This window comes from Bombyx mandarina, chromosome 05, assembly GCF_030267445.1.
Source record: "Bombyx mandarina strain Sakado chromosome 05, ASM3026744v2".
Lineage (NCBI taxonomy): Eukaryota > Metazoa > Arthropoda > Insecta > Lepidoptera > Bombycidae > Bombyx > Bombyx mandarina.
In genome coordinates, this window is record NC_143212.1 from 15,791,533 (window position 1) to 15,807,898 (window position 16,366).

Genomic DNA, 16,366 nt, shown 5'->3' on the forward strand with positions numbered 1-16,366 from the left:
TACGTGATTAAAAAAAATTAATAATTTGGTATATTTCTATTCATTAATATAATTAATTAATAAATTTTGGGCATAGAACAAAGCTGGTAGAAGGCTCACAGGTCATCGCGTTAGGAATCAATTGCCACAATTTTTTTTTCTTACGAAATAATATTGAGCGTGACTTTTCTAATACCATTTTGCAATAGGCATTTTGAATCTTAATAAATTTAAATCGCTGATTTAGTAGCCCCAACATTAAGATTTCGTCACAACACAATCTGGTGAGCTCTTAAAGAATTCTGAAATTAGGAAATGTTCACGAGAAAGCAACCAATCCTTAATGTCAATTACTAATGGTTGATTAAATTGAAATTTTATTGACTTAACAGAATTTAATTTCGTTGAATCCAGAATATCTTGAGAAGGGTTTGATGGAGTTTAAATTATATATTAATTTACTCGAGAAACTTCTAACGATGTGGATAAAATGTTGATTGATAAATATTGCGTTTTTTTTTCATTATTTAACATCTAGTAGAAACTGCTCGATTCTGCTTATATACATCCACAGATTCGGTAGAATCTGGCGCCAAGTTCCGTTCAAAAATCCCGTTGTAAACGGAGCGCCAGACTACCGACTGTGTTTACTGTGAGCAGAACAGTTTTTTGAGATTGCGAAATTTTATTTAATTCTACGGTACTTCTGGTTCCTAAATTGTATATTATATCAATCACTCACAACTTTATTTTACTGATATTAACTAGTTATATCAATTACAACAATTAATCTACTTGAAATTATTAATTTTATCACCACAAACTATGGCTCGCTCAAAAATTTCGATCCTGACTTTTTTCGATGTAAAAAGTGACATGCCACAGACTATAAATATTCGAGAATCTACGGCCGCCAGGGTGCGCTGGAATTATTCCTATTTGTAATGGATTTTATGACCTGGTAACTGAGACCTTTAAGTCATGTCTTATTTTAATTTATATTCATATTTTTATGAAAAATGATATTATGGAGTGAAATGAAATGAAGATGATTAATTTGAGACATGAATCAAATGGGATGAAATGAAATGAGATGAGATGATATGGAATGAAATATAATCTCAGTAAAATGGTGGTGGTCATTTATTAAGATCTCAGTGGACTTTTTGGAGGAAACCGAGAAGTTACGTACAGCGGCTTTGTTTCATTTTCCCACATTTGTGCACTTTCACAGATATTAAACAGTTAATAAACCACTATTATTACACATTTAAACCCGAAGAAACACTAAATAGACAAATTAAAACAAATCACACAACTTCGCACCTCGCGTTCCCGCCAAAAAGTCATTATTCCTACATAAACTGTAGCTTCAAGGGGATAGTTTGCAGTTCTTATTGAACGGTTTATACATTAAATAACGTTAATGTTGTTACTGTTAGTATTTTAGTTTAAGTACTGCCGAAGCAAGTACTGTTGTTACTGTTGGAGAAACAATTTTGTTTTGTAATGTAATACCGAAATACTTTACGAGATGGCGTTACAAAAAATCCCTTCCCAAAACTATAAAACCGTTGTGATTGTCTACGAATAATAAATAATATAATAACTAATATTTATTCGTAGGTGATTGTTTAAGATGCTATGAATATTTCGGTTTTGATTTCATCAAAATAACTTGAACTTTACTACTGAATTCCGAAGAAAATTCTAATTAAGGCTGAGTTAAGTTCAGCTTTTTATTTAAGCCTCTTACTGTAGTTTTTAAATTACATTTATGCGGATTGATGTTTCAAGGCTTTCAGATTTTAATTTTAAATTCTGAAATAATTAAGAACAGCGTCATCTACCCTTCACATTTGAAACAAAATTTAATTCGGTTTAAATTTGTAAAAGTTGATGTTGATTATTATTACACTGTAACGCAGCGTTCCGTTTCGCGGGGCAACAGCAGCCAAAGGGAATGTGACTCAGGTCCGTGCCGCGACGACCCACCCCGCGCTACCCGCGCCCGCGCATCTGTTGCATCATTCGCACCCCCAATTGGCCCCAATTAGTGCGCGCCAGACTTTGAAGCGGAATACACGCGTCCCCGGTCGATACCGGAACTGACAACCCAAGAGTCTCATGCCAGTCGGGCACCTAACATTAAACTGGCAGCCCAAGCGCGGGCCCTTTAACTAGTATTTCGGAGTGAATCTACGTAATTACGACACGTACTCGTCGTCAGTCACGGCGTCAATTCGATTTTCAAGACGTTGAAGAAGAAATTGGTTCAACCGCGGGACCGACGCCAACATTTACCGCAAACAACATGGCGTCATTACAAGAAAGTCAAATGGCAGCATTCGAACGCCTACTCGACCGAGTTTTTGAGCATAAAACTCAACTCGAATCATCAGCAACACCGACGTCGGAGCCGACATCGCCGCCTTCCTCGACGCCCGCTCACCATTCTGGGAACTTCGCGTCATGCACGGCGCGGTTCAGCGGAGCGCCCGGCGACTCACTCGACGGTTTCCTTGACGCGGTCGAATCATACAAAGATTGTGCTGACGTAGGACACGCCATCGCGTTACGAGGACTCTCGATGTTACTAGCCGGAAGTGCAGCCGTGTGGTGGCAAGGCGTTAAAGCTAGCATCACTTCCTGGGACGACGCTTTATCATCGTTACGAAGCGCTTTCGATGATTGCAGACCGCCCCATCGAGTCTACTTAGAGCTCTTCAAAATGTCGCAAGGACAAAGAGAGAAGACGGGAGATCTTCGTTGCCAGAGCACGAGCCCTACTAGCTCGACTCCCACCTGGTGACCTTAGTGAGAAAGTTCAAATTGATATGCTTTACGGCCTTCTACACCGTCGTGTTCGTAAAAGATTAAGAAGAGACGAAATAACTTCATACGACACGTTATAAAGAAAACGCGCCATATCGAGGACTCCATCTACGAGACCAGTCCGCCTGAATTTATTCATCATCCTCAGCGAGCGACACCACGTTCATCGGGTAGTACCGTAGGCGAAGTTCCCGCCAGTGCTTCGACTTCGCAGCATACATACGCGCGGATGACGCCGCGGAAAATATTCAACTCGGGCGCCGCTGCAGCGCTGGCGGCCCGCCACGCGACGACAGCGCTGCGCCGAGCACCGTTCGAGTCCCCGCGCCTCGCTACACGAACACTGATAATGTATCATCTACGTCGATTGTTAAAAGACTGTTCTGTGTTTATTGCAAAAAGTACGGACATATTCGTGATGAGTGTTTAAAATTAGCGTCAAAAACGAAATTCGACAACGAAAATACGCAAGCTGTATCCTCGTGTTACGGGTGTGGTACCAAAGGTGTTACTCGGTCTCAGTGTACAAAGTGTAACGCAAGTTATTACGCCGTCGACGCTGCACGGACCCGATCAGTCACATCCGATTTACCTATTGGTAAAGTAAATACACAGCTGTCAAGTTCAGTGAACTCTATTCATCGCGACAGCTCGTTGCATACAGCTTGCACTTCAAACACCGTAAAGTCGTCCATTTATATTAATAATCGTAAACAATGTTTTGTTGATAATGAAAATAATTATTATCCTACCGATTTTAAGGCGATTCTTCCTCCGCGCTTTTTCGGTACTGATAACAAGGTTAGACTTCAAAATTATTCTAGACTTAATCATAATATAAACAATAATATTAGTTCTAGGAATAGGCCCCTGACGCGTTACTCGAGTGGTACCGAACCAAAACATAGTTATTCCGAGGTACCAAGTGGCCGCGATAGGGTGGGTGACCATGATGAACGAAAATAGGGTGACCATGGAAAACGTCGGACATTTTTCGACGATTAATTCTAATGTGAAAAGTGTTGCCCAGAGTAACAGCCTGGCCACGGGACATTCGCCGATACGAATATTCGCGCGGTGCGAACGGCGAAGCGTCTAGCGACTTAAATAAGCGCATAGAAATGTACCTAACAAGCCACGCGCACCGGCGACCGGCGAAGCGACCGGCGAAATGTACCGAGCGAATCGCGCGATGCGGCGGGCCAGCAAAACAAATGCATGAATACGGACGGCGCGAGCCACGGAGTCGAGCGGTAGTCGCGGCGAATAGTACAGTGATTAAATGAGTTTAGTTGTTTTCGCCGCGAAAAATTAACGCCGAAATTTTTATATTTTTTATTTATTTTTTATTTTATATTTTTAAAGTCGTCGTGGCCTAACGGACGTCCGGTGCAATCGTGTTGAGCGATGCACCGGTGTTCGAATATCAGGCGGGTACCAATTTTTGTAATGAAATACGTACTCAACAAATGTTCACGATTGATTTCCACGGTGAAGGAATAACATCGTGTAATAAAAATGAAATCCTCAAAATTATAATTTGCGTAATTACTGGTGGTAGGACCTCTTGTGAGTCCACACGGGTGGGTACTACCACCCTGCCTATTTCTGCCGTGAAGTAGTAATGCGTTTCGGTTTGAAGGGTGAGGCAGCCATTATAACTATACTTGAGACCTTAGAACTTATATCTCAAGGTGGGTGGCGCATTTACGTTGTGGATGTCTATGGGCTCCAGTAACCACTTAACACAAGGTGGGCTGTGAGCTCGTCCACCCATCTAAGCAATAAAAAAAAATTAGCTGTAATACTAGCTAGACCAGCTATTTGAAAGTCTAGCCACCCAAAGTATTTCTCGTACTTCTTGTGGAATTCTCCATCTATAGGTATACTCCGATTCTTATTCAAATCATGTACTTCACAATCTTTTCCAAATAATAGGTCCTGAACCAAAAAACTATTAATTTGTAAGCAATATCGAGATAATTTCGATATAGACATTTCGCTGTCGGACTTCCTTACTAGTCGCGGCGGCGAACGTGAGTACCCGTGGCCTGCAAACGGTGCTGCGCGAATGGTCGCCTCGTCCACCGCTTCGCTGTTCGCACCGCCGATCCCCGTGGCCAGGCCGTAACTCTACTGAGCACCAGGTTAGGTTAAGATCAATTTTAAGTGTTCAAATTTTAGGTATACGAGGTAATGCTTTGTTGGATACGGGAGCTAAGAGTAGCGTTGCCGGTGCGTTGCTTTATGAATTGCTGTTAAAGCATAACCATCCGTGTGAGGAAACCAGGCGTCGGGTGAGGCTTGCAGACGGTTCCGCGCGCACCCGCCGAGTTTTGCTCACTACTCTAGAAGTAAGGATAAGTCCCGAAAGGTCAGAAACCCTTGAATTTACTGTTTTTCCAGATGCTCAAAATAATGAAACTTTGCTTGGCATGGATTTTTTGGTGGCGGCAGGTATTGTGCTTGACTTTGCTTCATCCACTTGGCATTTTTCGGGAAAACGGGTTACCTATCCAATTGAATATGAGTGCCCTAAGCCATGCATGTTTGCTTCTACTGCTGACTTCCTGCGTGATGATAAGGGTTCTATGCTTGGCTCCGATGAACGGCAGCAGCTATCACATTTATTGCAGCAGAATGGAGACATCTTTAGGGTGGGGGGAGCCCCAACCCTTTACGCCGAGCACCACATTGATACCGGTGATCATCCGCCTATATCGGTACCGCCGTATAGGCTCACTCCTGTGCTTCAACAGCGAGGAGAGGTTCTCGCAATCGATTTGTTCGGGCCACTGCCAGAAGGAGAGCAGGGGGAGCGATGGGTACTCCTGGTAGAGGATGTAGCTACAAGATGGGTAGAACTCTACGCACTTGTTGATGCCACCGCCGTGGCTTGCTCCCGAGTCCTACTGGAAGAGTATTTCCTTCGTTATGGCTTGCTTATGCGTCTAGGGGTGTAACACGTAAGTTCATGCCACGACGGGATGGCCCGTATCGCGTAGTAAAAATAGTTAGTCCTACAACGTACTTCATAGCAGACTTGTCAAACAATGTCATCGGCAAGTATCACACCGCGGATTTAACCCACTCTCCGTCAAATTCAAGTACGGATCCAATTATGCCAAAGAGGCAAAGAGGAAGGCCGCCGCGTCTTCAGACTAACAGTCCCAAGTTGGACTCGGGACGCGTTCCCAACTTGGAGGGGGAGTATGTAACGCAACGTTCCGTTTCGCGGGGCAACAGCAGCCAAAGAGAATGTGACTCAGGTCCGTGCCGCGACGACCCACCCCGCGCTACCCGCGCCCACGCATCTGTTGCATCATTCGCACCCCCAATTAGTGCGCGCCAGACTTTGAAGCGGAATACACGCGTCCCCGGTCGATACCGGAACTGACAACCCGAGAGTCTCATGCCAGTCGGGCACCTAACATTAAAACACTAATTAATTGAGCGTTTCATTAGCTTTTAAGCTGAGTGACTACAGTCAAAACCGTTTACTGCGACATCGTTTAGAACAACATGCCGGTTATAATAACCTAGAACAAAGGTCCCGGCTGAATGCCATATGACCGCCTTATTAAAAATATTGCTTTCTACGACATTGGTAATAACGACATACCTCATAAAACGACCACATTTAACTAATATTTCGGAGAATTAGATCTGTTAGAACGACCGGCTAAGCTGTATTGTAAACAATTTGAATAGGTACCCACATTTGTCTTCAATGACTATTAAAATCAGGAAAGAAAACAATAGGATTTCGTTTAGTGTAGGGTTTTTTTTTTCTTAGAAACAAAACATGTGCATGTAGTAGAGAGTACAGTTGTGCACGAGCTACGGAAGATATTGTACGAGATGTTCAAGAGGAAGATGACTAACAGGAAGACTCTGAAGAACAATTTACTGTGCCAACTTTGAATGATGGTATCAATGCTGTTAGTGTATTAAGAAAGATTGTTCTTTTTAATGAACAGTTCAAAATCCACAGCAATTATGACGATACGTTAATTAAAATCCAACGTGAATTACAAAATACCTATGCACAGCAGAAGTGCTCCAAACACACCAAAATTACAGATTTTATGCTCACAGAAAAATAATATGCATTGTACTTATGTTTAATAAACAAAATGCACATAGTTGAATAAATATATTTTTCCAATAATTCCCTATCGATTTGTTTGTACTTGCACGATACACATTAAACATCACCGGTTGTTACGACTATCGGTTTTTACGACTGAATATGAGCAGTCCCTTCGGTGTCGTTATAACAGATTTTGACTGTATTTATAATTTATTTTTATTAAGTAATAAATGAGCAAAAAATAATACTTAACAAAAAGATATGAAATCCGAACAAAAACAGTTTCACTGTAAAAAATTGCGCCAAGTCCACGTTTATAAAACTCATCTCAATAACATTTGCACTTTACAAAAAAAAGAAGACTTCAATAGCTTTCATTCTCTACAAAAATATGTGAAATACAAAAAAATACCAAGAAACCGTCATAAAGATGAAAAAATTAAAAAAAAATTGTTGAAAATTTAAAAATAAAAAAATAAAAATTTTATCGTACTTGGCGCGCGTCATTGAGTACCCCAAAATTTTTCGGAAGAATTTCAACCCGAGAAAAAAACCATTTTGCTTTAATATACAGTGAAAGCTGAAAAAGTTACCCAGGTTGTCTTTTTCGCTCTTGTTAGCGTTTTATGAGAAATTGAGACAGAACTACGGTAATTTTCAACAGCTCTCACTATATACCTATGGGCTATTATATGCCAAATCGACCACTTTTGCGTTCGACCCCTTTAGATTCAGCTGAAACTTTATTATTCTTTTCTACCCTTTGAAAAACATCTTTGAGAATTTTTTCAAATGTTTTGAAGCCAACGTGTACATACGTATCGACTCGTAAGTAGCTTGTATTTGTATAAGCGAACACGAGAGGGTGTTTAGTTCAAATCATAAAAGATGAGTGGGAAATGAAAAAAATTCAAATAACATACGTATGAGATGTCGATCTTACTTAACTTTTGTAAAACTTATTATGAAATAATAATTCATTAATTACATTTATGCATTTCATAGGTTGACCAACTTATAAATTTCTAAACATTGAAAGGATGTTCATTTATCCTGAAAATTTTGGGGTACTCAATGACGCGCGCCAAGTACGATAAAATTTTTATTTTTTTATTTTTAAATTTTCAACAATTTTTTTTTAATTTTTTCATCTTTATGACGGTTTCTTGGTATTTTTTTGTATTTCACATATTTTTGTAGAGAATGAAAGCTATTGAAGTCTTCTTTTTTTTGTAAAGTGCAAATGTTATTGAGATGAGTTTTATAAACGTGGACTTGGCGCAATTTTTTACAGTGAAACTGTTTTTGTTCGGATAGGGAAACACAACACAACTAGACTCGTATTACTGTATTCATCATCTAGCAAACAGAGAATCTCAGCAAAGAAAATATTATTTTCAAATTTTTTATGATTGGGCAGACAATAGCATGGTCCTTCGACCTTTAGGAACTTTTATGTCATTCCCCTATCCTCTACTCTTTATCAAGCATCTCCCATATGAATTCTACTATTTATTTGGAAATAAGAATTGGAATTGGAAGTAATTTGGGGCCAGGTCTGCTTTGTCATCGGATATTCATATAGATCTTTTAGTCTGAATAACCCCTGCCCCAGATCTCTCTCAACCCCGAGGTGTTACTCCATTACATGGTAAATTTTATTTAAATGCTATCGATAAAATAGGTTCTAAAAGCGTCAATGATCGATTCGAGGCTTCCACCAAGAATGAAAGATATCATGACATTGTGGTACAATTAAACACTATTTTGTTCAATGGCATAATTACAATTACAAACTACTTATAGTCTAATTAGAATATCGGTTTATCTACCCTAATCCAAAACACTTACACAAACTTTAATTATATCAATTCACTTCAAAGGTGGTTCAGCACGAGTTACTCTGAACGTTGTAAATGCGTTAACAAGATTATCCTAAAATTATTACCGCACGACAGTTGCGGGGTAAGGTATTAGTAAACCCAATAATTTGAAACTATCAAAGATGATGATTTATTAATGGTATGCAGCGAATTGATTAATTAACTTTTAACGCAAAAGTATTACAAATTTTTGCTCGTAATTTATGGTAGGACATCTAGAACGTTTCTACGGAGACCATTAAAACATTCACAGCAACAAGATTAAGATGAAATATGAACAGTTTACTGGTGGTAGAGCCTCTTGTGAGTATATGCATAATATAGATTTACAAACAAACCTAAGAAGCGGCGAAATAAATATAGAATTGGTAAGAACAGAACGTATGAAAAGAGTGGAACGGAGCGTTAAGATCTGAGTGAGAGAAAACAGTAAGAAAGGGAAAAGAAAATGACAGACAGAATGACAGAGAAAAAGAAGATGGGGAAGATTGTAAAATGAGCAAGGCGTAAAAAAGGTGCCAATTAATTGTTAATTATTATAATAAAGAAGATATTGGAAAAGAAAAGTGAAAGTGCAACAGCGGCTAATTTTATTTTATGCGCCACAATCCCAATTTCTCAATGCTTGGCTTCTGGATATACTAAAGCACATGATAAGTGAGTTCGGACGGATTGGACTAACGACTAGCTCTGCGACGAAGCAACTCTACGCTTCAGTTTTTAAAGTTAAAATAGCTTTTTATTTTATTATAAAGACGAACTCACGTTTCAAATTTAATGACTTTATTGATACCGCGGTGATAATGACCTCTACGAGCCACTTAATATCAATAAGGCCACAAGCTCCACCAGCCGCATATTCAAATATTCCAAATATTCAAATATTCTAATATTCAAATATTCCAAATATTCAAATATTCCAAATATTCCAAATATTCAAATATTCCAAATATTCAAATATTCCAAATTTTCAAATATTCCAAATATTCAAACATTCCAAATATTCAAATATTCAGACATTCGTTTCAATAGTGCAATCATCCGAAAACCATTAAACAGGATTCACTCATCATAGTATATATAGCCGCCGAAAAATTACCTCGAGTTAATTTGGCTTCATCGTTCATTACAACAATTTTCACGCTAAATTTAACTCTACATCGTTCCAACAAATTAGCAACCCAATAAATTACTCTAAAGTTTAATAATAGCACACGTACCTTTGAAAGAGGCCATGTCTTAGAGCGTGTGCAGTGATCATTTATTACTCTTGTAATGATAGGGCCTTCAATTTCACGCCATTCACCTCTCCCCGGGCTCACTGCCTCTCCCGGGCCTATCAGCCGCGCCGCTGCCTATTAACGCCTCCGTGCTTCGGTGAGTTTCACCTGCAATAAATTTAAAACCTGTGAACGATATATTGCTAGGCAAAAATTTACATTCACGTTTTACTTAGCTTATGAAAAGAACCAAAATTTTTGTTTTGTTTTTCAGGTGTTTTACTGGTGGTAGGACCTCTTCTGAGTCCGCACGGGTAGGTACCACCGCCCTGCCTATTTCTGCCGTGAAGCAGCAATGTGTTTCGGTCTGAAGGGTGGGGCAGCCGTTGTAACTATACTGAGACCTTAGAACTCTTATCGCAAGGTGGGTAGCGGCATTTACGCTGTAGACGTCTATATGCTCCGGTCACTACTTAACACCAGGTAAAAAAAAGGTGAGACCACGGCTCCTTGCAACGATTCGTGAATGCTAGCAGCTGTAACCCATCAGCTTCATCGTGATATTCTCCGATTGGTTTCGACTTTCAGCAAACAGGACGTGCCGTATTGATGACTTTAAAGTCGAGGACAATGCAAATCTGGTCTGTCCAGTCAACAGAACTTCTCCACAGCCTTTTAATCTTTATTTTCCCAGTGACGAGTAATTTAAGAGATTTGTAATGAACGGCTGACTAGATCTCAAGTTATTGTGACAATAACTAGATATTCCTTCAACTTCTGACTCCAGACAATGAGCAAGATAATACACGACATCACGCACCGCACTTGAACTAAGCCAATTATAGTGGTTTTCCAATAGAAAACATGAAAAGCATTCATAAAAATTCGTTTGAGTGAATCAGAAGTTCGCAGATTGAGCTCGTAAATTGACAATAAAACTTTTATATACGGTTTCTTCGAGTGATTTAGACTGCTTTATGACAAAAGTAATGCGTTTATGGATATGATTTAATGAAAAAACTCTTAACTAGATAAAAAGAAATCATATCAGCTACATAATCCATCGAAAATGGCGTCACAGATTGATAGAAGAGAAGCTAAAATCGTTGTAGGGAAAATATACCAGTAATACGAATGTACCAGTCTGAGCATAGTTGAATAAAAAAATAAACCACTACTTTACTGCGTATGAATTTAGCTTATAGATAGCGCAACCTTGCAAATTATGCTCATTTTTAGAGCGTAGCAATAATTTTGGTAGGATCTTATTTTTTAATCTTATTGAAATTTTAAAATTCATTGCCCCGTTAGCTGTTCCAACCAAAAATATCAATGATATTACGTTCATGAAAAAGACGAAGTTTGATGCTAACAAAATAATATATTTTCACTTCTGAAATATTATTTGGCCGTCAGTCCCGGGAGCGACAAGTTCATTTCCTATTCTAACAGCAAGGTCCGCTCAAATGTGTATAAGAAAATGTTAAATGACGAAATAAGGTCTCGGCATCTCTCGTTTTGCAGATAGAATTACATTGACAGACTTATGATATTTTGTTGCGGAATACTATCGAAACGATTGACAAAGGTCAATCAGAAAAACTTTATTTCTCTATTTACTAGAGCTCGTAATTGAAATTAGACCATAGTCATTGCCACCTGAAGGTTTAGATTTATAAATTTGTATTCTTGTTTACATTTTAGAAAATAGTCTCCGGGTTTTAATTTTTTTTCAGTGGCATTAAAGCTTGCCATTCACTATTAATAAAAATAAAAAAATCGATTGACAAACCGAGGAGAGATTGGAAGTTAAATGTTTTGTCTGCTGGACAGTTGAAGACATACTAATAAACTGGTATGTATTCTGTTGAATGTCTTCGAAAATTCAAAATTTTAATCCAAAATTTCCATTAGTAACATGCAGGTTTGACCCGCAATTTCAAATTAAGCCTTACTCTCTGTAGTAGAAGTGTGAAAATCCGGCGTTTAACACCTGGTATGTATGATTTCCTTCCGGACGAGGTCGGGTCGTGAGTTGACCCCACTCGGGAGGAGCAATCACGTGTAAGTCCGCACTTATTTAGGCGGAACGAACCATTCGTAGCGGTCAGGGTTGTCGTGTTACATTCGTATTTTTACTTTGTATCAGAATTTCTTAGAGAACTACGCCATCGACGTAGCCTTCAATACTTCACATTTAAAAGTCGATATTTCACTTTTCGAAAAGAGATAAGACGTCCGGTGCATTCGTGTTGAGCGATGCACCGGTGTTGGAATCCCAGGTTTGAAGGGTGGGGCAGCCGTTGTAACTATACTGAGATCTTGGAACTTATATCTCAAGGTGGGCGGCGCATTTACGTTGTAGATGTCCATGGGCTCCAGTAACCACTTAACACCACGTGGGCTGTGAGCTCGTCCACCCATCTAAGCAATAAAAAAAAGTGGAAAGAAGTAGTTAAGATCTGGAAAAACATGGTCGCACAGCGTTTAGGTAATCAAAAAAACATCATTTAATACAACGTTTGTCAAGTAGTTTTCCTTTGCTTATTTACCATACTAAAATTCATTCAGAGATATTCAGAGGTTGTGCAATTGCAACTGCTATGAAGTTCCCATATAACCTCCCCATTGTCAGAAGTGGTGGTCCAGCACTTTTTGAGAGTATGAGGGCGATTTAGTCAAATTCTCAAAAATATTGCAACAACATTTGTCCTCAGAGCAAACAATATTGAAAATTCAAGATGATTGATGAATCTGACATTACGATTTTCATAGATGCAAAGGAAAAGAAAGGTAGGTAAGGAAAGGTAAGAACTCATGTGCTAAGAACAGAAAAGAATACTCTTCATTATAACAATTTCAAGATCCACAGAGCATTATAATAATGGCTCGATAGCAGCCTCCGTCGGCGCGAAACAGGGTTGCGATTCTTTGGTAACTTATAAAAGCTATCGGAAATAGCTTTTTAGAGAAGTCATTTAAAAAGAAAATTATAATTTCATTAAAGTAGATGAGTAACTAGATGAACTTAGACTACTTGCTGAATAATGGTTAACACGAGACCCATAGAGTTTTAAAGAATTCCACTGGTGATGGAGAGATCGCCAGTGACGCGGAAGTCTTTCAAGCATCAACATAACGAGAGGACAAGCTCGGGCTCAGACAGAAGAGGGGAAATTGCTATGGGGGCGTCCACGTGAGACATTTTTGAGAATTTTTCGAACCCCTCCCCTCTCGGTGAGATTTCGTAAAATTTTCCTTAACTGCCTCTCCCCTCACCTAACCTCTGGCGAGATTCTTCAAAATTTATTTTTTAGCTAACGTGTTGAGAAAAAAAAACACAAAATTACTTTTATTGTAGACTAGTAAAGACTAGTATTTGTGCATATTACCGTAATTTAAAATCTTAATTATAAAATTAAATAATAACAAAATTTTTGAAAAGATCTAATCATAATCTAATTCAATCCATGGAGACTCGTGCAAGGCCTCAAGAGTAACTAATGGAATCAATATATCCAAGTGATTTTCAATAAAATCGTCTTCTCTTTCAACTTCGCTCTGAATTAGCCACTCTAAGCTGTTGTACGTGCATAATGGGCCGCATGTCGATATTTTAAGACATTTTGCGAATTACGTGATATTTGCTAATTAAGACCTCCTCCCCCTAAGTGAGATTTGGAAAGATTTAGCTTGACCCCCTCCCCCCATAGAACACCTCAAGTAATTATTATACACCCCCTAACAACTCCTCGGGTGTCTCCTAAAGGGGCTAAAGTACATCTAACACCGGATTGAAATCGTGCTCCTAGAAAAGGCTTTAGCAAGCTGATGACATGGCTTTTGTCCTACGTCAAACTCTTTAACGAGTACGATGACTTGGGCTTTGGCTGCTGCTAGGCTTTGAATTAACTCTGACCAAGAGCATCGACATTAAGTAGACAGATCCATTCACCACATATAAGTAGTAGATGAACGCACAGCGCCACCCAAAAGACACCCGATAAAATAATCAATACAGAGACTGACCATCGAGGCGATCAAAATGAAAGTCTCAATTTTCTATTCAAGTCTTGCAACCCTTACGGGTTAGATCCACTACATTTCGATTTTGTTTACGTGTTCCGTGATTGATTCTTGCCCTGCTTAGCTCTGAATTCGTTCTGATGGATGGTTTCACTTCCTGATTGTTGGAAATTTTTGAAGTAATGTATGGAACTTTCTTAGAGCAGTAGCGGTAGGTAGCGGCTTGACTCTGCCCCTGGCATTGCCGAAGTCCATGGGCGACGGTAACCACTCACCATCACGGCCGTATGTTCGTCTGCCTACAAGGGCAATAAAAAAAAGAGCTTAAGCAAGACTCTTTGGTTTCTGTGTGCTGTACTTTCTCACGAGTATTAGACATTATTAAGAAAATCTAATATATAAAATTCTCGTGTCACAATGTTCGTTTCCATACTCCTCCAAAACGGCTCGACCGATTTTCGTGAATCTTAGCGTGCATATCGGTCAGGGTTGAGAATCAAACAACATCTATTTTTCATACCCCTAAATGTTAAGGGTGGTCCACCCCAAAATTTTATTTGTTATTTTTTAGACAAACATTTTTGTTTTTATTTTTTTATGATACAACATACAAAAATACATACAACCCTAAATTTTCATCCCTCTACGATCAACCCTTATTTTTTATTTGCTAATTAATAACTTAAAATTTTTTTGCGAGAATTTTGTTTTTATTTTATCATGACGTAGAAAAAAAAAATCATATTACTCTGAAATTTTCACCCCTCTACGATCAACCCCTATTTTTATTTGTTAATTATAAACTTTCTTTTTTTTGGCAAGATTTTCATTTTTATTTTTATTTTGTCATGAATTAAAATAAAAAATCTGATGTTACTCTCAACTTTTCATCCCTCTATGATCAACCCCTATTTTTTATTTGTTAATTATAAACTTTAATTGTTTTTGGCAAGTTTTTTATTTTGTTTTGTCATGACTTAAAATAAAAAAAATCATATCACTCTCAATTTTCACTCTTATACGATCAACCCCTATTTTTCCATCCCGATTAATATTTATTTTATTCTATGCACAGATCCGCAATAAGGTTGCAAGATGGCAATCAAATATTATAATTGTAGTACGATAAATTCTTATTCAGAGTTTATAATTTCAAGTTCCTTTAATTATGATTTTTTTTAAATTGAATTTGATCTCCCGCCCTCGCCGGTTGACTACTGATCAACTATCAATCGATCAGCTATCCCCGCCAGGTGTCACCACTCATCCAGCAAACATCACGTAGTAGGGATGAGGACGAAGCCGGTCTCCTGTCTTACTTACTCACTATACATCATAGATTATACACTTAATATATTTGAGAGCTATACAATACTATATGTAACCATGTAAATATATGTAACCATGTTTTTTTGGTTTTATTTGTGTATCAATAGTATGTTCAGTAGGTCTGAGAATCGGCTACTATCTACTATTCATACCCCTAAGTGAAAAGAGTTGTCCACCCCAAACATTTATTTTTTATTTTAATTTTTTGGATATTTTTTTTGTTTGTAATGAGGTATTATGTGGTTAAATGAGGTTTTTTTTCTACAGTAGAATTTCCCTAGAAATCTTATTTAAGGCAACACAACGTTTGCTGGGTCAGCTAGTATGTATATATATTTGCCTTCAAGTATTTTTTGTTACATACAAGCCCACGGTTCACCCGCTTTGAAGTAGCTACCTATAGGTGCCACAATGTGAATACCATCAGCACTTTGGGACGTGTAGTAAGTACCAACCAAATCAGATCAGCGCCACAGTATTGATTAACTCGCAACTATTAGACATTGCTGACCTTTTCCAAGCCTCGTTTTTTTTTGTTACTTTATTGTCTAATTTTCTATTATTCTTTATTTTCTAATTTATTTATTAATCGATACTCGAGTTCAAACATTTGATAAATTCGAACTTCGATACCCTCAGATATGAAGTTCTCTCCATTCATCTGTAAGGCGTTTATGGTGTGTTGTTTGAGGGCTTTGTTCATCGCTTAACGTCAGGTGAGCATATCTACCCAGCAACAGCAATAAGTATAATAATAAGTAATAATGAAACCATCAGAAAGAAAGAAAAAGACTTAAGTGACATTTATGTGTGTAAGGACATTTCAACTCTTAAAAACGATGTTATAACAGAGTTACATAACAGAGAATCTGTTATAACGATATGCTGGTATTTAGGTATAAGTGAATAATAATAATGAGTGCAGCCACTCAGCACAAGCTCGCTTAGTTGCTGCACGTATGGACACCTACATATCGATGGGTGTATACTGCGTACATATG

The 16,366-nt window shown here is 38.4% G+C and overlaps 2 protein-coding genes and 1 pseudogene across 7 annotated transcripts in view; 2 read left to right on the forward strand and 1 right to left on the reverse strand.

The window, feature by feature from the left end:
• The window catches only part of Dscam3 (Down syndrome cell adhesion molecule 3), a 319,922-nt gene extending 317,707 nt beyond the window's left edge, over positions 1-2,215 (forward strand). For 3 of the 5 annotated variants that reach the window (XM_089727908.1, XM_089727910.1, XM_089727909.1), the window contains exon 40: positions 1,908-2,214. In XM_089727908.1, the coding sequence (XP_089584034.1) occupies positions 1,908-2,091 (184 nt within the window). In that variant the 3' untranslated portion in view covers positions 2,092-2,214. Of the gene's footprint in view, positions 1-1,907 lie in introns of all 5 variants that reach the window. The other 2 variants (XR_016323179.1, XM_089727911.1) reach the window with 2 other exon arrangements.
• Positions 1-16,366, reverse strand: part of Corin (corin serine peptidase) — a 114,427-nt gene that overhangs the window by 84,812 nt on the left and 13,249 nt on the right. The window contains exon 2 of the mRNA XM_089727913.1: positions 10,011-10,178. Within this exon, the coding sequence (XP_089584039.1) occupies positions 10,011-10,026 (16 nt within the window). The 5' untranslated portion in view covers positions 10,027-10,178. The remainder of the gene's footprint in view (positions 1-10,010; positions 10,179-16,366) is intronic.
• LOC149503028 (activity-regulated cytoskeleton associated protein 2 pseudogene) lies at positions 2,230-3,682 on the forward strand (annotated as a pseudogene). The gene has a single exon (XR_016323180.1). The product of XR_016323180.1 is annotated as an activity-regulated cytoskeleton associated protein 2 pseudogene (transcript).